The following is a 23,049-nucleotide window of genomic DNA, read 5'->3' on the forward strand; positions in this document are numbered from 1 at the left end:
CTTTGTATTCTAGAAGAGTTTTTTTTTTTTTTTGGTCTCGCTCTGTCGCCCAAGCTGGAGTGCAGTGGCATAATCTTGGCTCACTGCAACCTCCACCTCCTGGGTTCAAGTGATTCTCATGCCTTAGCCTCCCAAGTAGCTGGGATTACAGGCACACACCACTATGCCTGGCTAATTTTTGTATTTTTAACAGAGACAGGATTTCACCATGATGGCCAGGCTGGTCTCGAACTCCTGAACTCAGGTGATCCACCGGCCTCGGCCTTCCAAAGTTCTGGGATTACAGGCGTGAGCCACTGTGCCTGGCCTTCTAGAACAGTTTTATATTTACATAATCATTGTGAAGCTAGTACAGGGAATCCTTGTATATCCCACATCCAGTTTGCCCTATTATTATCATCTTATATTAATGTAGTACATTTGTCAAAATGAATGAACTGATATGGATACATTATTATTAGCTAAAGTCCATTCTTTATTCTGATTTCCTCAGTTTCCCCTAATGTCCTTTGTCTGGATATAATGTTACACTTAGTCATCATGTCTCCTTAGGCTCCCTGAGCTGTGATAGTTTCTCAGACTTTCTTGTTTTTAATGACCTTGACAGTTTTGAGGATTACTCATCAGGAACTTTATAGAATTTCCCTCAATTGAGATTTGTCTGGTGATTTTTTTATAAGTAGACTGAGATAATAGGTTTTTGGGAGGAAGACCACAGAGGTAAAGTGTCATTTTCATCATGTCATATCAAGGACACATACTATCAATATGACTTATCGATATTGATGTTAACCTTGATTATCTGTCTTGAGGAAGTGTTTGTCAGATTTCTCCACAGAAAAGTGACTCTTTTTCTTTCTCCGTTTTTACGCTGTACTTCTTGGGACAAAGTAACTACATGCAACTTACTTTTAAGGAGCTGGGGAAGGGAGATAGTAATGCTTTATTTCCTTAAGAGCAGATTATCTACATAAATTATTTGGAATTCTTTTACATTGGAAATATGCATATTCTCCCCATTTGTTTATTCAATCATTAATTTATAGCAGCGTGGACTCATGGATATTTATTTTATTCTTTGGTTTATAATTCAATACTGCTTTTTTTGGGGGGGAACTCATTAAGTTGGCTACTGTGTCCCTTTGACATACCCCATCATCTTTTTGTGTGTACATTTTCTCAATTTCTGGCACTAAAAGATACTCCAAGTCCATCTTGTTTATATTCTGCCCCATTCCCAGAATCAGCCATTTTCCTGAGGAATCCTGTCTCCTTTTGTTGAAGAATGTTATTAGAAATCAAGATCTGAGCACTAGGTTTGCTCATTGCTACTGGGATGTCATTGCCTCTAGGCCTTCTCAGCGGATAGAACATAAGTGTGTGTACTAACCCAGGCATATACACATATCTATAAATATTTCCATATGTAACTATTTGTATCCTTATTAAGCTAAACATAAGTTCATACTGATGTCTCCAAATCTAATCTATTATCATAGATAAGATATTATGAATCATTTTGGGGAAACCTGAAAATACAGAATCCTAGGTATCACTTCAGAGATAATGAATCGGGATAAATATTGAACTTATATGTTTTGAAAGGCAAACATTAAAAGTATTGAATGATTCTCTTGGTTGAATATTGGAATCAATATTAAGATTATGAAAACATCAGTTTACATGATAAATATGTTTTACTTTACCATTATTCACCATTTGGGTAAGTATTTATCTTAGGAAAACTTTGTTGTCTGACTATACTTTTGCTAATTTAAATTTCATGAGTGTGCAATCTGATAGAGTTTGAAAATTATTATATTAGATGATTATTGGATGTGCCATTCAACTCCCAAAGCCTATGATTCAAAGTCCCATATATAAAAAATAAACACTGCAGGAACACAAAATTAACTGTGAGAATTGTATTCATTCATGTTGGCAGTATCTGCCTCACTCATTTCCTCTCCTTCTCTTTCTGTTTTCTTGCATTATTTGTTGGTGGCAGACTCCAGTTCCAACACCATCTTCTGAGATGATCCTGATTCCCAGAATGCTCTTGGTGCTATTCCTGCTGCTGCCTATCTTGAGTTCTGCAAAAGCTCAGGTTAATCCAGGTAACATGGCTATTACTCAGCTATACACTAGAAGACCAGCAGAATGTTTAAACCCATCAATGTTCAATGGCGGGTCTAAAAGCTGCCAAGAGGGATTACAAAGCTCTTTCTTTTTAAATGTCCATGGTGAAATATGACCAAAATAGGAAGAAAAATGAATATGCTTTATATATATGTATTTTAATACTTACAACCTGTTGAATATTGTAAAAGATTTTCTTGTATAGAGTAGGGTGCAGTAAGAGGGCATTTAAAAAAATGGGAGGTGGCAGAAGCAACCATTTGCTTCTGCATCTTCTGAGAAAAACAGGACAGAATTTTTAGATGTCTTAGAGAACTTCTTCAGGTTGGTTTACCAGTTGTTTCAGGCTGTCTTAGACTTTGATTTTACTTGGATGTCCTGTTATGCTTTTGGGATCCTTGTCCTGTGGGATCTCAGTCAGGTTCTCTTTCCTCTAGGGTGTGGCCATGCTCAAAATAGATAGGTTAGGGGAATCTTTTGAGCCCAAATTTGTGGGATTATTTTGTATTACATGCATTTTTAAAGTTTAAATGGAAGTAAATAATTGTATTATTTATTACACAATAATGCTGCTTAACAACCTATCCAAAGCTCAGTGTCTTTAAACAGCATTTATTTGGCTCCTAGCTGGACTTGTTTGGACTGTTCTCTGTTCTGTGTTGATTTACTCAAGCATAACTTGGAGTCAGCTGGCTATTGGCTCATCTAGGATGGCCATGGCACTGATGAATGGGGCAACTTTGCTGTGCTCTGTTTCATCCTCCTGCAGACTAACCTGGATATGTTTTCCTGGAAATTGCACAGGAACAAGACCAGAAGCCAGAATATTCAAACATTTTTCAAGCCACTGCTGAAATCATGTTTACTAAGTCTCATTGGCCAAAGCAATTCATGTGGCCAAGCCCAGAGTCAGAGTGGGAGAGCACAAACAATTAGATGGTAAAAGTCTAGGATGCAGGTATTGGAGAAGAATTGGAGTCATTTTTTTTTTTTCATTTTGCCACAAATATGAACATGGAAAAGTATACAGCTTAAGTGTTCAATTTTATGAATTTCATAAACTGAACACATATAAACAGTACCCGGATTAAGAAACAGAACTATACCAGCACTTCAGAAGCTCTCTTCATGCTCCCTCCCAGTAACTTTTCTCACCACCCCCCAAAGGTAGCCATTATCCTGCTTTCTAGCAACATAGATTAGTTTTGCCCATTTTTGTACTTTATATAAATGGAATTAGATGATGCATAAATACTCTTTGTGTCTGGCTTCTTTCACTCAACATTTTGTTTATGAAATTCATCCTACTGTTGCATGCAGTTGTCAACTATTCATTTTCATTGTTGTGTATTACTTTGTTTGAATATTTTATTTAGCCAATCTACTGTAGATGGGAATTTGAATAATTTCTAGTTTGGGCCCATTATGAACAAAGCTCCTATAATTATTCTTGTGTAAAACTTTTGGTAGAGATAAGTACTCAGTTCCTTTGAGTATACGCTTAGAAGTGGAACTTCATATGTGTAGCATATGATATACTATTCTGCATAATACCAAAAATTTTTTGAAGTGCTTTACCATTGTACCATCCCATAGCAGTATATGCGAGTTCCAGTTGTTCCATGCTATATTTTGATTCTTGAGGGTGCTTTAATTTTGTCCTTTTCATAGCATAAGTGTACATTTGTGAAAATGCTTGCTCTCCTCCCTTCATAAAAGTTCCATGTGCATGGGTTTTTCTTTATACCTTCAATAGGAAATATGATCAAACATCCTTAAAATCAAAGAATTATTGGTTGAAGGAGCCCAGTGCCTTGTTACTTTCTCGTAATAAGCTCAGCTGTTGCATCTCAGATCCTAACTTGGGTACCATTTTTTCCTTTTTCTGTTCTGTATTCCTCTCAATCAATTGTTGATGTTTGATTGCCTCCTACTACATTCTTCATGCTCTGAGTTCTAAGGAAGAGTGCTGTGAGTGCATGGAGTGGTGGGATGTTTTGGTGGTAAGCATAGTCATGGAGACTGGCATGCCATGAGGACATTTAAATGACTAGCCAGGAGAGCTAATCTTCTGTGTTAGAGTCCACACCGTGGCCCCAGAGCAGGAAATGGCTGTTTGGAGACAGCAAATAGTCATCTTAATTTTTTTTTCTATTTCTGGTGTCAGGTATTTTTGTTGGCTCTTTTTGACAGGGAAAAAGAAATAGACTTCTTGCTTTGCAAAGACCTTTATAGGAAAACAGGACATGTTGAAGGACTAATCCTTCTCTCTGCCATTTCTTTCTATTTTACCAAGTCAAACCAGAGATGAGTGTTTGAGGCAGATGAGAAATTTTCATTCATTATCAGTGATAAAGAGTCTATCATTAATCCTGAGGCTCATAGAATGTTATAGCTTACACACTGCTGAGCATAAAGTCAGCATATGATAAATGCATGTTGATTTAAGGATGACTCTTCAGGAGTCCTTACTCGTGTCAACTGAAAGACTGACTATAACTGAAAGTATTGAAAGGTAACTGAAGGCACCGAAAGACTGAGTAAATTCTTGGCCAGTTAGGTTTTTCCCACAGAATGGCCACATGGTATAACAAATAGAACTTAAGCCAGGAGACCTGGGTTATAAGCAAATCCAATATGAAACCAATTATTAAATTACTGAAACATTTTAGTTGGTTATTGGATATAAAATATTGGTTGGTTAATAGTAACTGAGCTAAGCATTAAACTCAGTAAAATAAAAATAAAATGATAATTAGTTGAAGCTCATTGTTGAAGATCTTACAATGACTATTGGTCAATAAGCCTTCAGTATTAGCATGATTTAGTTGATAACAAACATTGAATATGGTATTATGATATGAAATATCAATCTTGGGGTCTCAGCAGATACCAAGAGGGGATAAATAATCTTGTTGGTGTTTTAAAAAACTCTCTAATATTTGAAATCATAAATGTCTCACAGGTGTCGTCCATGGAGGCTGCAGAGTAGTGGTGGTATGACAGAGATAGTTGACCGAAGCATGAAGGCAGCAGAGTTCTTGGCTCACTGTTCTAAAGCATCTGAGTTCTGGCAAAGCAGGCAGTGAGGCAGATGGTGTTAGTGGCATTTCCAGTAATGGCAGTGTTAAAGGTGGCATTGTCAATGAGGCCTGCAGCACAGGCTATGCGAGTCTTTGTGGGAAATGCTGACATGAAGGTGTATATACATAGTCCTGAACTGTGGGCAGTGTTCTCAGCTCTCTTCCAGCTGCAGCAGTGCACCAGGAACTGAAACCTAATCATCACTAATCCAGTGGGAGATGTTATTGGAAGAATTTGAGGCAGTTTCTTATGCCCAATCATGGCTCAGAAATACCATTTAGCTAGTGACATACAAGTCAAACAAATAATCATCACAATAATTTCTGAAAATCATTTATACAAATCAACAGATGATTGGAATGTTATTAGTTCTGATGAATAATTTGGAGTTAACTTAGAAAAAAGTATTTAGCTTACTTTTGAGTAACAACCCTAATTATAATCCTGACTTGGTTATAAATTAATTGTGTGACAGTGAGGGAGTTGTTACGTGTCTCTTTATACTTCCTTAATATTTTCACCTGTAGTAAGAATAAGTTGGATTAGATAATCTATGGGACCCTTTCTGCTACAAAATTGCTGTGATTTTTATGGTGTGAGAACTTTATAGCTCATACTGGAAGATTTGTTGGGCTTTGGGCTTGGAAGTATAGCCCCTGAAATTGCATGGCTGTTTTTTGCAAGAAAGACTACTTGTTTCCAACTCCCTACCACTTCCCAGGCTCAGGGATGTGAGTCTGAATTTCAGGAGAATCTTGCCTTTGGGGCTAAGCACACAGGAAGTGACTGATAAATACTTAAAAATTTTAAACCCTAAAACTCTGCTTAGTGGCAGGTGAGTGCAGAAACCCTGCCCCAGCCTAACCTGCAGGAGAGTCATAGTACTACAAGCTACCCTGCTCCAGAGCATCTTTTGCTCTAGAGGTGGGGCCAAGAAGTAGCATTTCAGGCTGAAGATACGGCGTATGCAATGGCTGAGAGGAGGGTGAGGAATATGTGGGGCTCCTGGTGGAGGGTAATGAGTGAGAGAGCCAGCGGGGCTATGTAGGAGATCCATTCCCCTGTGGGATCCTTGAGTCAAGTTTTCACTTATTTCCAACTTGGGCTGGGACTGCCAAACTTGATAGGAGAACTAAGGGTATCTCCATGGGAAAGGGACCTCTTTAGACCCCACAATCACGCACAAAAATACTGGGCTGCAGTAGTTGTTTGAGTGGACATCAGTGTCAGGCTCCCCTAGGGGTTATAAAACCACTGTTTCAATGGTTGGTGGGGAACTGGCACCTTATGTTTTTCCAGGTAGGAGGATGAATAGAAGTATCCTGATGATCCTGAAATTCTAGCCCAGTGGTCTGAAGCCCTGGGACCCACCCAGCCAATTAGAGGACTGTTGTGTATAAAATGCACAGGGTTGCTTGTTTTCACTACCCTGACTTGGCCTGTGACAACTATTTGTGCTTAGGAAAGGGAGAAACATCTCTTCTTCTCAGCAGGCAAACCAGGCCTTTAGGATCCATGGTACAAAGCTGGAGCAGGGCAGTGCTGGAACTTCCCATTTTCATATCACACTTTCCCCTCATAGGAAGCAGGCAACTTACTACCAGTTCAGAGTCCTGGGGTGGGAGTCCGCCTTTGGTATCCAGAATGCTTCCACTTTGAAAAAGAGTGGCAAAGCTATTCAGGGTTTGGGATTAGGAGAAGAAGAGCTTTTCTCCTCCTGGCCCCAAATTTATTTTAGGTTCACCACTGTGGTTTTTGTTCTTTCCAGTATCAATCCCACATGTCAGTGAGTTCTTAGGGTCAGGCAACTAGAATTCTAGACTATTCATGTTGGAATAGACCTTAGAAACATCTAAGTCACTCTTCCTCACTTTACAGATGAGGACACTGGGAGTCAAAGCAGGTGAGTGATTTGCCCATGCTCCACATTTAGCTAATAGTAAAGCTAGGACAGGGACCCAGGGCTACCTGTCTCCCAACCCCAGGTGACTTCTACCTGGGCCCTCAGGGAGCTATGTGCTGAAGTGACCTTTATCTAAATATCATGTATATCTGTGCAGCCTTATGCCTTCCTTTCTGCAACCAACTTCCAATGTACATTTATGGGGGTGAGATGTAATTGAGGTTTGAGGGACAGCCTGAGGCCAAAGAATGGAGTCAGATGAATAGGATATACAGTGCTCACACCTAGTCTCATTATGCTAAATGAGGAAGGCTGGAGCTAGAAGCCCTGCAGGGCCAACTTAACCCCTCCCAGAAACTGAAGCACCAGGGATGCTTTGGTTCCCTTTTGCACCAGGTTGTCCCTTTATCACCACTCCCTTGTCTTCCACCAAGGCTGCTATGTGTTCACCTACACATATTTCCAGATTGGAGACTCATTTATGTTTCCCTGGGTTCTCATCATTCGTGTTCCCAGAGATGTGCTGACAAGGTTTATGTGGTCTCATCTGTTAATGAGAAGGTGATGCTAGTTTCAGGTTTGTGAAACCAGGCCTGAGGTACTAGTGTTGTGATGTGTGTGTATGTGTGTGTGTAGGGGGGTGGGGGGAGAGAGTGTGTGTTAGACGGCCTGAACAGGGCCCTGAGAAAAAGATAAAAGGCTGGTAAAAGACCTCTCTGGTTGAATTTATCTTAAGTGAGCAATGCTAGAAGCTGCCCAGATTGGCTCTTTCTTGCTTGTGTGTTTGTTTGTTAAGTCTGGGCTGATGCCTGAAAGTGGACTTTGGCATCCTTCCTGCCAGTAAAAGAGTCTTTCTCTGGGTAAAACAGAAACTCATCTGCCCCTTGAGCCCCCTTAGTTGTGCCAAATAGGGAAAAAGAGAATGCAAAACTCAAAGAATATTCAATGAACATTTAATATATTCTGGGTACCATTTTAAGTGGTGTCAACAAATTTAATCTTCACAATAATCTTATTAGTATTAGTATTGTTATATAATAGTAGTATTATTATTCCAGTTTTACAGAGGAGAAAGTGAGGCCAAGAAGCATTAGGTAACTCACACGAGGTTACAGAGAAAGCTAAGTGGCAGAACCGGGATTTGACCCTGCTCCAGCAAGCATGCTCTTTTCTTCTACTTCTTCTTTTTTCTTTATCCCATTTTTCAAATTTCCAACAATGTATCAGTTAAGAGTTTTTTGGGGTTTTTTTGTTTGTTTTTGGAGAGGGCATCTTGCTCTGTCACCCAGGCTGGAGGGCAGTGACATGAACATGACTCACTGCAGCCTCAACCTCCTGGACTCAAGCCATCCTCCTGCCTCAGCTCCCCAAGTAGCTGGGACTACAGGCATGTGCCACCACACCCAACTAGTTTGAGTATTTTTTGTGGAGAAGGGGTTTTGCCATGTTGGCCAGACTGGTCTTGAACTCCTAACCTTGCCCTCCTAAAGTGCTGGGATTACAGGCATGAGCCACCACACCCAGCCACAAGCATGCTCTTGACCTCTGTGCTCTACTGCCTGTGGAGTGTGAGACTCAAGGAATGTCAAGGCAGAGGAAACCCAGATTCATGGACCAGCCGTGAATGGGCTGCAGAGACCCGTGAATCCCCTGAAATTGCATCCCAAACTTAATGTGTGAAGACAAAAGTACATTTGCAGAAGGAAAAAAGTTTTCTATTATCAGATGCTCAAAAGACTCTGTGACCAGTTCCAGAAAAGGCTAAGAATGGTGGATTTAATCTAATGTTGTACAAATGAGGAAACTGAGGTTTAGAGAGATAAAGTGATGGGAGAAAACATGTTTGAAAAGACTATTAGCGGACCTAACCAGCCTTTGCCTACTCGCTGGACGAGCATGGTCAGAGTTTTGGGTTCTCTGAACTGTAGTCTTCTCACCTATCACTGATCACTGCCTTAAGCGCTGTTAGGAAGAGTAAGAGAATATATGTAAAGTACCTAGCATAGCGTCAAACACACAGAATGTGATTAATAAATGCTAGAACTTCTGTCCTCTTCCTTAATTTTGTATATTGTGCTGTGATAATGGCAGACTTCATTAGTCTTTCCATTATTCTATACTGTCCTTTATATTTTAATTTAATTATTTAATTAACTAATTCTTTAACTTAATTACTATACTGTAAAAATATTTCATTTTCTTTGAGGGCAGACTTCACCTAATTCCTGGGCTTTGTATCTTGGGATAAAAGGGTTCCAAATACATCTACTGCATCATCACTTTTCCATCCAAAGTAGCCAGGTGAATTCCCAGTTCATACCCTAAAACTTTGCCTTCTCCCTGTTGTTTTGCATTCTGAGGCCTAGATTCCTAGTTGTACAAGGCAGTCAGAGGAGCTAAAAGTAATGCAAGAAAAAACAAAGCTCCACTTCTTTCTGTTGTCAGTAGGGATAGAGGCCCAGGGAGACCTAGTCTCCTTGAGTCTAAACTTTGGGGCCAGGAGCATGATCATGGGACTGCAGGAAGAGCTTCACACAAAGTTCCTTTTCTGGACCTCTCAGTTTTCACAACCACCTGCAGAGCTCGGTTTTGTCAGGGCTCTCATGTGGAAAGACTAAGAGTCTACAGAAGAACAACAGTGTTGGCAGGAGCAGACAAGGAGACAGGGACCCTGCTTACCATGGAAACTGGGCACTGGGGCCATTAGGGCTATGCATCACTGCTGCTTCACATATTTGCTTATTAATGTTTTGTTCTGAAAGCTGACAAGAACTCTAGGGGCTTCAAGCCCATAAGATCAAGACATATAATATAGCGATATAAGTATGTAAGAAACATAGATTGATACAGATATAAAATAGGAAAAGGATACGAAACAAATATATAGGATAAAAATATAAGTATTATAAATATTATACACATATTTATATATGTATGTATATTTATGTATGTATTTATGTATATATAGATACATCTATATGTTCACGTGTTACATGTTACACGTGAACATATATATCTATATATAAATGTATAGATATATATGTCTTTAAAAATAGATAGATATATCTTTATATATATACATACATATTCCATAAATATATCCATAAATATGTTCACATTTTACCCAATCAGGTCAAATCTCCAGTGTCATGCTAGTTGAGATACTGAAGGTATAAGAGTTAGCTGGAGCTGAAAGAATTTGCCAGGCCAGGCAAAATGAGGAAGGGAAAGATTTTGAGCTGAAGAAAAGGCACAGAGGCACAAATTGAAAAACAAGAGTGAGGATAGTGATTATGGAGGGGTCATGAGGGCAAAGGTGGGGTTAGGATGGAACCAAAAGTAGGAACCATATAATCTTGGGATCCTCAGTATGTGACAAATGTTTTATGATCAAAGGCCTTGTCTTCACCTGGTGTTAACATAATGCTATGCCATGCTGTCTTTCCCAGGGTGCAGGTTCCTTTTGCTATCACATTTCAACAAATCCTGGGACCAGTGCATGCTAAAAATTAGACAAGCAATAATCCTCCCTGGGCTCTCTGTCCAGATTCTTCCCCAACTTGGTGATTCTTGACCCTAGGGATCACACGATAAACAGGGTGTGTGTGCTGGTAGCAGGCTGTGATGACCACGTGAGACGGTTACTAGACAGATTATGACAATGGAGATCAAGAGATCTAGATTCTAGTTCCAGCTCCGTCACTATCTAGCTTTGTGACTTTAGGTAAATCTCTGCACCTCACTTTGCTCATTTATAACATGGGGTCCATAAACTTTGCTCTCTGAACTTCATAGGGTTACTGCAGGGGATTGAATGAGATAATGGAAATAAATGGGCTTTGGAAAGTTACATGCAAATATCAAAGGCTGTGATTTGTTACTTTTGGAAGAGAAGAAAATGAAAATAAACACTATGAAACAACAGTTTCTATCAAGCAGATGATGCAGGAGGAAGAAAGAGAAAAAAACTCCATTAGTGACCATTAAGGTCCCTTGTGGTCCCCAAGACAGACTCAAGTTGCTTTTGGGCAATGGGGCTTCTAACAGTCCTGAACTCTGGCCACCCTAACTCTAAAGGGATGCAGGGCCCTGTGCTCAAGCCAAGCATATCCATTACTATATACACATATATGTATTTTTTTTCTGGAGCGAATAGTGTGATTGTTGACTTAGCTCTTGGTCCTGGCCTGTGGGTCTCTGAAGAGTATGGATGTGGCAAGATAGCCCTCACAGAATTTTTCAGTGGTTTTGACACATACACAGTAAAGTAGAAGTTAAGACACTAAAATCAGTGAGGTTTTTTTATGAGCCTAAGTAGGAGGTGATGAGTTGTTAAAAAAATTTATGCAACTTTTTTTTTCTTCCTGCTTCAGAGGTTTTTATGACTTTGCTCTTTGTCTCTGGTGTAGTGATAATCTTTTGTGTCTTCATGACCAGCACCTATTACAGTGCTTGGCTTATATAGGCAATCAACAAATGTTTGATGAATAAGAAGAGGGAGGGGGAGAAAAAAGAAGTCAAGGAAACTCCCAGGCTTCTCTGTATTTATTTATTTATTTTTATTAAATTATTTTAAAAACGGAGATTCACTCTTATTACCCAGGCTGGAGTGCAATGGCGCGATCTCAGCTCACTGCAACCTCCGCCTCCCAGGTTCAAGAGATTCTCCTGCCTCAGCCTCTGGAGTAGCTGGGATTACAGGCATGCACCACCACGCCTGGCTAATTTTGTATTTTTAGTAGGGACAAGGTTTCTCCATGTTGGTCAGGCTGGTCTCGAACTCCCCACCTCAGGTGATCCGCTTACTTTGGCCTCCCAAATTGCTGGGATTATGGCGTAAGACACCAAGCCCTGTTTTTGTTTTTTTCCAGAAAACAAAACAAAAAAATATCTAAATGATGCCATGTGAGACTTGATCTCAGAAAGATGTTGAGAAGCTGAGAAGGAACCCATAGGAATATCATCCTTTTAAATGATGAGATGCTGAGTATGGAGTGAGTAAATTAGAAGGAAGATAACGAACCGAGGCCACTTCAGCTGAAGCTACTAAAGTGCAGCACCAGGGGTCCAGCCTTCTAGTGTTAGAGAACTGGGAGAGCCCATCTCCTTGCAGAGGTAGAGCAGCCCAGGGCTGCAGGGGAGGGTGAGGCCTTCATGCTTGTTCCTCAGTGCCTAAGGTCTTCGTTTAGGCTACAAGCAGAGCATTTTGATCGTTATACATAAAGGAAAATGTGGTTAAATTTAATTCAAATATAGGTAAATATCTTATGATTGGCATTTCAAGGGAGGAAGTCAATCTTTCGGCTACTGTAACCTATATTAAAGATAGGAAGTATGCAATGATGTGTACTGTCTGGGTACAGGCATTGCTAACTTGAGAAATGTATTGGCATGGAGGAGCCCTGGGCTTGCGCATAGGACAAACCCACCTCGAAAGCAGAGCAGAGTGTCTTCATTCTGGGTAGCTGGTAGGATATAAGCCTGAATTCTTGGTCTTCCAGTGCTTCTTAAAAACTCCCACATGTTCTCTCTCCCCACCGGGTCCTGAACTCTAATCTGTGTCCTGTCCAACTCTCAAAAAATCAGCTCAGCTCTTCAGAGGGCTTCTCCTTACATTCCCCCTCCACACAGCCCCAGCATTTGGCACATGTGCTGAGTGAGATATACTGCATGCTCGAGGGATACCAGGTCTCCCTCAGAAACTCTGCTAATTTTGTCCCGTAGCGACCCTCTGCTAGTGCCAAACCCGGAGTCAGCCTCCTGCCCCTGCTCCAAATGGGCAAATGGCCGAAAGTGGCTACAGAAGTTCCCTCTCCTCTCTGAGATTCTCCCTTCTCTGAAGTCTTGGTCTCTGCATTCTCATTGCCTCAGAAATAATAGATTCCTTCAAGTAGATGATTTATGAATTTTATTTAGCTCTTCCAGTTACTTTTAGAGGAAGCACTGATTACTGCACGCTACTCCATCCCACCTAGAAACAGAGATATTAATAAAAAGTGAATTTATACTTCGTTGCCACTGTGATTCATATTAACTATCATGTCTTACTTTTTGACTTGACTTCTAGGAAGCTCAGAGCCACAGTTGAAACCCATCATCAGCCAGTGGTATATTAACCTTAGCTCTAGCTTATCTAATTGTTCGTATTTTCTTTTTCCTTTATCCAAATTTCTTCACTTATTTATTTATTTGTTTATTTTTATGTTAGGCAACTTTGGAAGCTGACTCCAAACTTTACTGAATGAGTCAAAGTAAAAATAATTAAAAAATAAATAATACCTAACTTTATTGAACATTAGTGCTCTAAGTGCTTGACATAATTAACTCATGTATTCCTTATGGCATTCCTATAAACAAGTGCCATTACTACCATGAAACTGAGAGGCTGAAAGCTTAAATAACCTTTCTAAGGTCATAAAACCTTTTAATTGTTTAAGGAAGAGTGAATATAATATTTAAAACAAATAATTCTCTCTTCTCCTCTTAGATATCATTTATTGAGCCCCATTACATTCTATAAAGTATGCTAACTTCTTTGTATACGTTATGTTAACCTTGGCTTGGCAGAATTATTAAAGATGAAGAAACCGAAGTTCATAGAGGTTTGGTAACTGGTAGTGGGGTCCCATAATTCAGAAGTGGCAGAGCCAAGTTTTAATATAAACTTTCCATGATTCCAAACCGTGGCCTCAGTTTTCTTCTTCACTCCTGATCTGCATAGCTACCCAGTTTTCTCTTCAACTTACCTTCTTGTTGGGGAAAGGAGATACTATTTACTATGAAAGTTTCACTGACTTTTTTAACCAGGAAGAAGAATTCATTATCTGATCCCTATGTTAGTACCCTGAAACCCACTACAGCTTGGGGACTGCTCTCCTGGGGCTCTGCAAGAATTGTTTCTGGAAAGTATTTTGGGCTTCCAGGAAAACTGCAATCCTAAAGGTCTGTTCCTAAGGGGAATTTCAACTTGCACAAGAGGTCTGGATGACCATTATACCCAAAGAATAGCCCTGTAGGCTGAAGAAAGAAACCCAAATAATCTTTCTTGGCCCCCCTGTGGAATCCCATTGTGTCAATATTTATCTGCACAAAGGACCAGTCTGAAACAGCCTGCTCTGTGAAGCTTGTGGGAAGCAGGTTCTCAGTGACAGTTTCTTTAATTGGACTACCTTGTCCTTTCAGAAATTGGAAGAACTAGACCATGGTAGCCTAGGGTTGGAGGAGGAAGAACCAGGGATCAAGAGACCTGAATTTCAGTCCTGGTTACCCTAGCCCACTGTGTGAACTTGAGTAAGTCAGTTCACCTTTCTGGGCCTCAGAGGTTCTGATATTTAACACGGAGACATTAGAGGGATTGGCTTCTTAAATTTGCTTCTGGGCTCCAAAGATTTATGATTGCAGATGCCCCTTTAGATTGTAGACTGGCTTGAGACCGCTGACCCCAATAATGTCCCCCAGTCAGTCTTGTCTGGGCCCAGAGAGGCCCAGGTGTCAGGTCTCTGCACCTCAGGCCTCATGTGGACCATGTGTGTGTTTTCCTGGAAGCTGCATATAGGACACTCATTGACGGGGAGCCCGTGGTCTGGAGCTAGTAGTGAGATGGTAAACATTATGGAACAAGCAGCCCTTTCAGGCTCTCAGCCTTGGCAGGATAGTATGAAAAATAATTCTTGGGAAGCTGGGGACTGGTGGCAGCTGTTTCTCCTCAGCCTGCCTGCCAGGCCCTGCCAGAGCTTGGAGGGCTGGAGCTCCCTGCTGGGCCTGCCACAGCCTGTGCTGGTAGTTTTCCACTCTGGGAAACTGGAAAAGTGAGTTGGCTTCTCTGTCCAGGAGATTGGTGGGTAGCGGAAGCATCAGAAAACCACTAAGGCAACTCAGCAGGAAAAACCAGGAGACACTTCTTTGCTGCAGGGTCTCTTGCTTCCCTTGCCATTCCCAGCTTTTTCATGCTTCTTTACAGTTCGTAATAGAACAAAGACAGACTGGTGGGATTTGATGAACGAGGAAGTGGACTTGGGGGAAAGCAAGGAGACCTGACATTTAGGGCTTGGGCCAACTTGGCAGTTCTGTCTTGACTATTGGCTGAGATCCCTTCCACAGAAGGAGTTTACCCAAAATAGGCACATTCAATGGGAAAACCACACTGGTACAGCTGAGAAGTGCCACGTTGGTTGCCCTGGGCTTCTCCTGGTTCCAAAGATTCAGTAGGATGAGAAAGGTCATCCAAGATCATCTTGTCCATTTTCCTGTGCCTTTTCTCTAAGGCCCTTGGGCATACTGAATCACCGAGAAACTTTGCCTATTTTCTTAGTGTGACTATTGCTGATTTACTAAGTTCTTATCTCTGAATTGTCTATCCTCATCCTTATATTACTTTGTCCCAATTTCTAGACCTCCATCTTAACTTTCGTTGTCTGGAGATTGTGTGCAATACTTGTAGCCCTCTCTGCCTTTTCATCTACTTATTTGCCAAATGTGTGTTGAGCATCTCATGGGTGCTGTGTGTTGGCAGGTACTGAGGGGGAAAAGGAAGAATCTGACATGATTACTATTCTCAAAATTGCTCACAATTTCAACAAGGAGGTAAACAAGCACAAGAGAAACAAAATCTCCATTGAAGTTTGTTACTTAATAGAGCCCCCTACACACCATCATCACTTTTATCCCATACCGTGTTTTAGTATTTTCCATAGCTTCGTCACACTATCTGAATAGAAAGAGCCAGTAATAGCCACTGTCAAATACATAATCAAATTGTGTCTATTTGATTATGAAAAATCTATTTTCTTTTTTCTGTCTCCCCTACCGGAATGTAAGATCCATGAGACAAATTATTTTATCTGTCTTGCTTACTACTGTATCTTCAGAAGAACACCTGTTACACAGCAAAAACTTATTTATTAAATAAATACATACACATTTGTAAAAGAAACACATTTGTTCACTAAATACATGCAGGTAAAGATAGGTTGCAATAAAATATGTCATGACTCAGACTTACGAGGAAGTTTCCTGTATCTGCTGTCTGCTAAAACACCATTAGCCAAGGCTACCCTTGACCAAACTCCCAGGACTTTGTTTTTAAGCCTTGTAAAATGAATGAACAACAGAAAACACTTCCTTTATCACTTTGCAATAGATGTTTATTGAGCACTTGGTTAATGCCAGACATCCTACTGGAAACTGGAGATACAACAGAGGAAGATAGACATGATCCTTGCCCTCATAACACATACTGTTTAGTGGGAAGACCAAAATTAAACAATTATTTACATTACAAGTGTAAAAAGTGTTATGAATGAAAACGTTTGTTATAGGAGCATATAATAGAAATTCCTAACTTAGCTGGGGACTTGGGGGAATTCCTTGGGGGAGTGACTGGCTGACAGCTGGAGGATGAGCAGGAGCTAGTGAGTGAAGGAGGGAGGATGCACATCCCAGGTAAAGGGAGCATCGTGCGCAGAGACCTTGAGGCTGGAAGATACTTTGTGCATTCAGGAACTGAAATAAGGTCAGCGTGCTTGGTAGAGAGCAAAGAACAGGGAATAGCCAGAGATGAGGCCAGAGAGTAGGCTGAGACCCAATCGTGTGGACCTCATGGGTCACATATTCTTAAGAAGAATGAAAACCTGTTAGAAGATTCATGACAGAATAAAGTTTTAGGAAGCTAATTTGGGCTGTTGTGTGGAGAAGGGATGATAAAGGAACAACGAAGAAGAGCTAGAAGGCATTATAGAGGCTCAGATGGGAGGTTGTGGAGGTTGTGCACTGCATGGGAAGAATAGAGGAGAGAAACAGCTGGACTCAGCTGCAGCAGGTAAGATTTGTAGAACTTGCTGATGGACTGGATGATTCTCAAAGGCCAAGTTTACTTCTCATTCCTTGATTGCCTCCTGTCAAGAGTAACATGTTACCTATCATTCTTAGACTCCTCCTCTCCAAGAATTCTATGTTGGTCTCCAGGCAGAGGTTGACTCAGGGAGAGCCTTTCCAATTTTCATCAATGTCATTGCCACTCTGCTGTCCACCACACAGTTGACCTAAACCCTCTGTGTGCTGAAAGAGCTGGACGAGTCAAGGAGGAGGGGAGTGCTGACACGTGTAACAAGTTATTTACATGAAATGAAGCCTCATGTCCTCCCCTACTTCCTCTAGTTCTCAAGCTTGAGTCTGCATTAGGGTCACCTAGAGTAGTGGTTAAAACACTGTTCACTACCCCCTTCCAGCAACCCCACCAGAGTTTCTGATTCAATTGGTCAAATGGAGACTGATAATTAGCATTGCTAATGAGTTTCCAGGTGATGCTGATGCTGATGCTGCTGGTCCTGGAAGCATATTTTGAAGATCACAGCTCTAAATGGTAACTGAAATGCAATCACAGTACATAGCTCAAAGAGCTTTCAGGAAGGAAACTGGCACTCCTTTGACACCACATAGCAGAGTAGGCTATGTGGATCTACCTCCACCCTCCCATCCCACACATTTCACCTCTCTTTTGCTTCATTTTTCTCATCTGCTACATAGGAAAATTCCTGAATGGGTTCAGTTAGGACACAAAATATAAAGGGTTTCTGTGCCTAGGAAATATAATTTAACTGAAATGTGTCATAAAAGCAGCTGCAGCAGCAGTAGCTCTGATAAAACTGCTTAGTTGCCATTCTCAGAATGAGCAGTATGTTAGAAGGAAAGTTATTTGCAACAATATCATGATTCACTTCATGTGACCCGCATTCCCTATTTCTGCTTTACTTTAGATATTCCAAGAAGCAGAGGCTTTCATTGCATTCATGGCCTAGTGTCTAGAGATGCATGAAAGCCAGGGATGAAAGCCCAGTGGGACTGTCAGTGTGGCATTCTCTGGTGCCCTGCATGGTCCCAGAGAATCATTACACATCCAGGCTGAAGGGACCTGGGAGCAGTGGCTCCAGAGCCTGGCTACGCAGCACAGTCACCTGGTGGACTGTAAAAACATGCAGGCTACTGGGCTCAGCTTCAGATATACCAAAGCAAAATCTCTAAGAGGAGGCTCACAAACATGTATTCTAAAACCTCTCCAGGCTTTTCTAATGCTATTGGTCCATGGACTGGCTTTGGGAACCACTGCCTTATAGAAAGTCTAATAGAACTCCCTTGCTTTCCACATGAAGAAACAGACCCAAAGAGAGCCAGGAATTTGCTCAGATCCCACATGGTATAAGTGGTAGAAACAGAAGTGGATGCAAAGTCTTGATTTTCAAGGGTTGTGTGCTCCGTGGAATTATAGGCTTTAGAGCCAAGTTCTAAGATGAGTTAGTATTTACTCAAGGAATGGCCTTTGCAGTTAAAACTTACCTGTAGAATGTGTGATTAGTGGGAAACATGAAATATTGAGTGGAAAATGCTTATCAGATTGCCTGACACTTGGTAAATGCTTCTAAATGGATGTCATCATTACTGCATTTTACTGAATTTAAGCAACTCATGACTCTAAGATGCATCATTACTTCATGTGCCTCCAAGAAAGAAAGAAAAAAAACTACTGCCAGTTAAACTATGACACTATTTGCTTGCGAAGTGCATCCAGATTTCAGAGATGTCAATATGTGAAAGAATGGGCAGTGTGGTATTTCACTTCTCTTTTCTCAACTCTGTGAAGATTCTTACTTTACCGAATTAGATACTTAACAGTACATGAAAATTCCTGAAGGAGAAGTATACTTAGTGTGTTTGAGGAACAACAAGGAGGCCAGTGTCGCTGACAGGGAAAGTGGGGTAAGGACAAGGTCCAAGACAGCCAGGGGATGTCTGATTCTATGTCTTTGCTATTGTGAATAGTGTGAGCAGAAGAGTTTCATGATCTGACTTACATTTTTTTTATGACTACATAGTATTCCATGCTGTATATGTACCATATTTTCTTTTCGTTTCTTTTCTGCTTTGCTTTTTTTCTTTCTTTCTTTCTTTTTTTTTTTTGAGATGGAGTCTCTGTCGCCCAGGCTGGAGTGCAGTGGTGTGGTCACTGCACCTCCGCCTCCCAGATTCAAGCAATTTTCCTGCTTCAGCCTCCTGAGTAACTGGGATTACATGGGCACACCGCCATGCCTGGCTAATTTTTGTATTTTTGATGGAGACAGGGTTTCACTATGTTGGCCAGTCTGGTCTCAAACTCCTGACCTGAAGTGATCCACCCACCTGGGCTGCCCAAAGTGCTGGGATTACAGGCATGAGCCACCATGCCTGGCCCACAATTTCTTTATCCAATCCACTATTGATGGGCACCTAGGCTGATTTAATATCTTTGCTATTGTGAATAGTGTGAGCAGAAGGGTTTCAGGATCTGACTTACATTCTAAAAGATACATGGGAAAAGGTGGACAAAGGGACACCAGTTAGGAAATTATTGCACTATTCCTGGCAATGGAAGACAGTGAATTAGCTTATTATGGTAGTAAAATATGTGAGAAGTAGGTGTAGGTGGGATATGGGAATATTTTTAGGGTAGCCAGTAGAATCTTCTCTCAGTGGATGGACTGAATACAGGGTATTGAAGGAGTCAAGAATGGCCTCAAGATTTTTGGCTTGAGTCATTGAAAGAATGGAGCCTGAAAAAAAAAAAAAAAGACTAGAGGATTAGCTTTGGAGGGAGTCTGTATTTTACTCAATGTTATCTTTACGCCTTATTTACATCTATCTCTAAAGTTTACCTCTTTTTTTAAATAAATATTTTTGAATACCTATTTTCTCCCCAGTATGCACTGAGAAATAAAAATGAATAAGATACAGCGCTTTATTCCCCTCAAAATTTTGCCACCTGCAGGGGAGATAGGACTCACACATGGTACATTACAAAGCAATATGTATCTAACAGTATAAGAAAGATATTTAAAATGTGAGAAATCAGAGAAAGGAGGCATTCATTGTTATTTGCCCTATCCTCCCCCTAAAATGCTTGCTTTTGTTGAGTACAAGTTCATTACATTGGAAAAGGAGAATGCTAGCGTAATAACTTTAACTAGTTTTTTCACTTTGGGTAAACTGCCTCCTTGCTGTACCTCAAACCACTTCCACAACAAGCACGCTCTTTCCTCAAGTTTACCTTTGCATTTGCTGTTCCCCTTGCATAAACCATCATCCGCGCAAGAGTCACCTGGTTGCTGTCTTCCTTCACTCAGGTCTCTGCTCCAAGTCACCTTATCTAAGAAGCCTTCCTTGATTTCTTTATATAAAAGAATGCCTATTCCTTTCGCATACTTTATTTTTCTTCACAGCACTTGCCTTCTTCTCTCACATTATATATTTATTTGCTTTATTGGCTGTTTCCCCACATGAGAATGTAAACTCAGTGACAAAAGGCACTTTGTTTTGTTTACCACTGTATTCCCGCAAGGCCAATGAATTGCTTAACGAATTATTTAATAAATAAGGAATTAAAATAAACCATGGGTTTGGAAAGCAATAAGCAAATGGGGTTGGAGATAGGAGTGGACTCTGAACACAGCGTTGGTTTCAGAAGAGGGAGAAGACGCTAGAGAACAGCTTTCTGACTAAGCTACATGCCTCTGTGGCAGCCTGGAATCTTGGGAGACACAGCTTGCATCAGGCCACTCTTTTGGTTAAAGCAAAGGTTAAAGTCTGGTGTATTGGGACAGACTTTGGATAGAGATACAGAGTGTGGTCTAAATCAATCCCTGCTACTTAATAGCTGTGGGCCTTCTGCTGGTTTCCTCATACAGGATGAGTATCCCTTATCTAAAATGCTTGGGACCGGAAGTGTTTTGGATTTCAGAATTTTTGGACTTTGGAACATATCATATCATATCATATCATGTCATATCATATCATTTTACCCAGGTGAGCATCCCAAATCCACAAATCCAAAGTCCAAAATGCTCTAATGAGCATTTCCTTTGAACGTCATGCTGGTGTTCAAAAAGTATCAGATTTTGGATTTTAGATTTTTGGATTTGAGATACTCAACCTGTATATATTTTGAGAGTAATAGTGTGTACTCTGCCTACTATATAGGGTTATTGCAAGGGTAAAGCAAAGGTAAGCCATGGGACAGCACTTTGCAAATTGTTAAGAATTCTATTATCAGGGTCAAGATGGCAATCAGGGACACTATGACATGGACTAAAGTCAGAAGATGCAGGAATGCCTGCCTTGGAATGCTAGATCTTCTCCCCAGGAGGTGCTTGAGGGAGATATACACACAGGTGACAGTCACAAAGGGTAAGTGAAGTTCTACATTATTAGTAGCTGGGCTTGGGTCCTAAATGCCATTGTGAGTGTTCTGATAAACTGACCTGGGCATGTAGCCCAGGTTAAAGGCCTCCAGAAGCCTCTCTTTATTCATTAAGTCACTGGTGACAAGGACTAAAACACTTAGCACACTCAACGACATGTAAGATCAGTGTTGAGGAGGGATTAGAGCAGGCCCCTGAGAGGGCCATTTTCTGTGTGTGATTTTCAAAAACTACATTGATCTCATCCATTGGAAATTTTGGCCCCATTAGCATCCTGTGTTAGTATTTCCTCATCCTTACTCTTCCCTTCAGTTTCACTTCTCAGAAAGTGGAATTTGAGAATTTGTTGCTTCATCCCCAAACAGTTCGGATTTGCCCTTAAGATTCAAGCATAATCATTATCTGTGGCATATATTACCTCTACTGGAGAAGTTATCCTTTTGATAAGAATAGGCAAAATAATATTACATTCCTGTGTTCATCTCTTGATTCAAAACTGACTTGGAAATCATAGTGGATTGTGTGTTAGGCTGTTCTTGCATTGTTATAAATACATACTCAACACTGGTCAATTTAAAAGAAAAGAGGCTTAATTGGCTCATGGTTCTGCAGGCTGCACAAGCATGGCATTGACATCTGCTTGGCTTCTGAGGAGGCCTCAGGGAGCTTATAATCATCGCGGATGGTGAAGTGGGAGTAGGCATGTCACATGGTGAAAGCAGGAGCCAGAGAGAGAGAGAGTGGGGTGGCGGGGAAGGGACTGCACACTCTTAAATGACCAGATCCCCTGTGAACTTAGAGTGGGAGCTCACTTATCACCAAGGGCATGGCCCAAGCCATTCATGAGAGATCCTCCTCCATGATCCAAACACCCTACCTCCTCCCCCACCCACCAGCCTCCACCTCCAGTATTGGGGATTACTTTTCAGTATGAGATTTGGGTGGGCACAAATATCCAAACTATATCTGATGGTGTATTAATCCATTTTCATGCTGCTGATAAAGACATACCCAAGACTGGGAAGAAAACGAGGTTTAATTGGATTTACAGTTCCACATAGCTGGGGAGGCCTCAGAATCATGGCACGAGGCGAAAGGCACTTCTTACATGGCAGCAGCAAGAGAAAATGAGAAAGAAGCAAAAGCAGAAACCCCTGACAAACCCATCAGATCTCGTGAAACTTATTCACTATTACAAGAATAGCATGGGAAAGACGGGCAGGCCCCCATAATTCAGTTACCTCCCCCTAGGTCCCTCCCACAACATGTGGGAACTCTGGGAGATACAATTCAAGTTGAGACTTGGTGGGGACACAGCCAAACCATATCAGATGGTGAACATAGAAGTGTTCCTGTGGGTATATGGCCATGTTTGTTGCCAAAACTTCCTGCATATGATTTTGGTTAATTGCAGTTTCTGGAAGTATCAGCTAATCCTTGGCCTAAAGCTATTTTTCCCTTTCTTAGGGTGAGATAGGACTCGAGGAGCTCTCGTTAGTATGATACAGGCAGAAGGGCCCTCTTGCCTTCAGTTCTTCATGGTTGTAGTAGATATCCTCATTCTTCAAGCCCATGATGTTCCTTAGGGAACTACATTAGTTCTGCTGTTTCTGTGCCAAGCCTGGGCATTATGCTCACGTGAAACCTTTTTCCCTTGATTTTTGCTACTTCTCCAGGGCACTTCCTGGGAATGGGGCT

At 41.0% G+C, this 23,049-nt stretch overlaps 1 protein-coding gene across 7 annotated transcripts in view; it reads left to right on the top strand.

Moving 5' to 3' along the window:
* Window positions 1-23,049, top strand: part of DDR2 (discoidin domain receptor tyrosine kinase 2) — a 166,271-nt gene that overhangs the window by 99,270 nt on the left and 43,952 nt on the right. For 6 of the 7 annotated variants that reach the window (XM_063627147.1, XM_063627148.1, XM_063627150.1 and 3 more), the window contains one exon: window positions 2,009-2,117. In XM_063627147.1, coding sequence (XP_063483217.1) covers window positions 2,036-2,117 — 82 coding nt within the window. In that variant the 5' untranslated portion in view covers window positions 2,009-2,035. Of the gene's footprint in view, window positions 1-2,008; window positions 2,118-23,049 lie in introns of those variants that run through there. The other variant, XM_063627152.1, reaches the window with a different exon arrangement.

Source organism: Symphalangus syndactylus, chromosome 12 (assembly GCF_028878055.3).
Source record: "Symphalangus syndactylus isolate Jambi chromosome 12, NHGRI_mSymSyn1-v2.1_pri, whole genome shotgun sequence".
NCBI lineage: Eukaryota > Metazoa > Chordata > Mammalia > Primates > Hylobatidae > Symphalangus > Symphalangus syndactylus.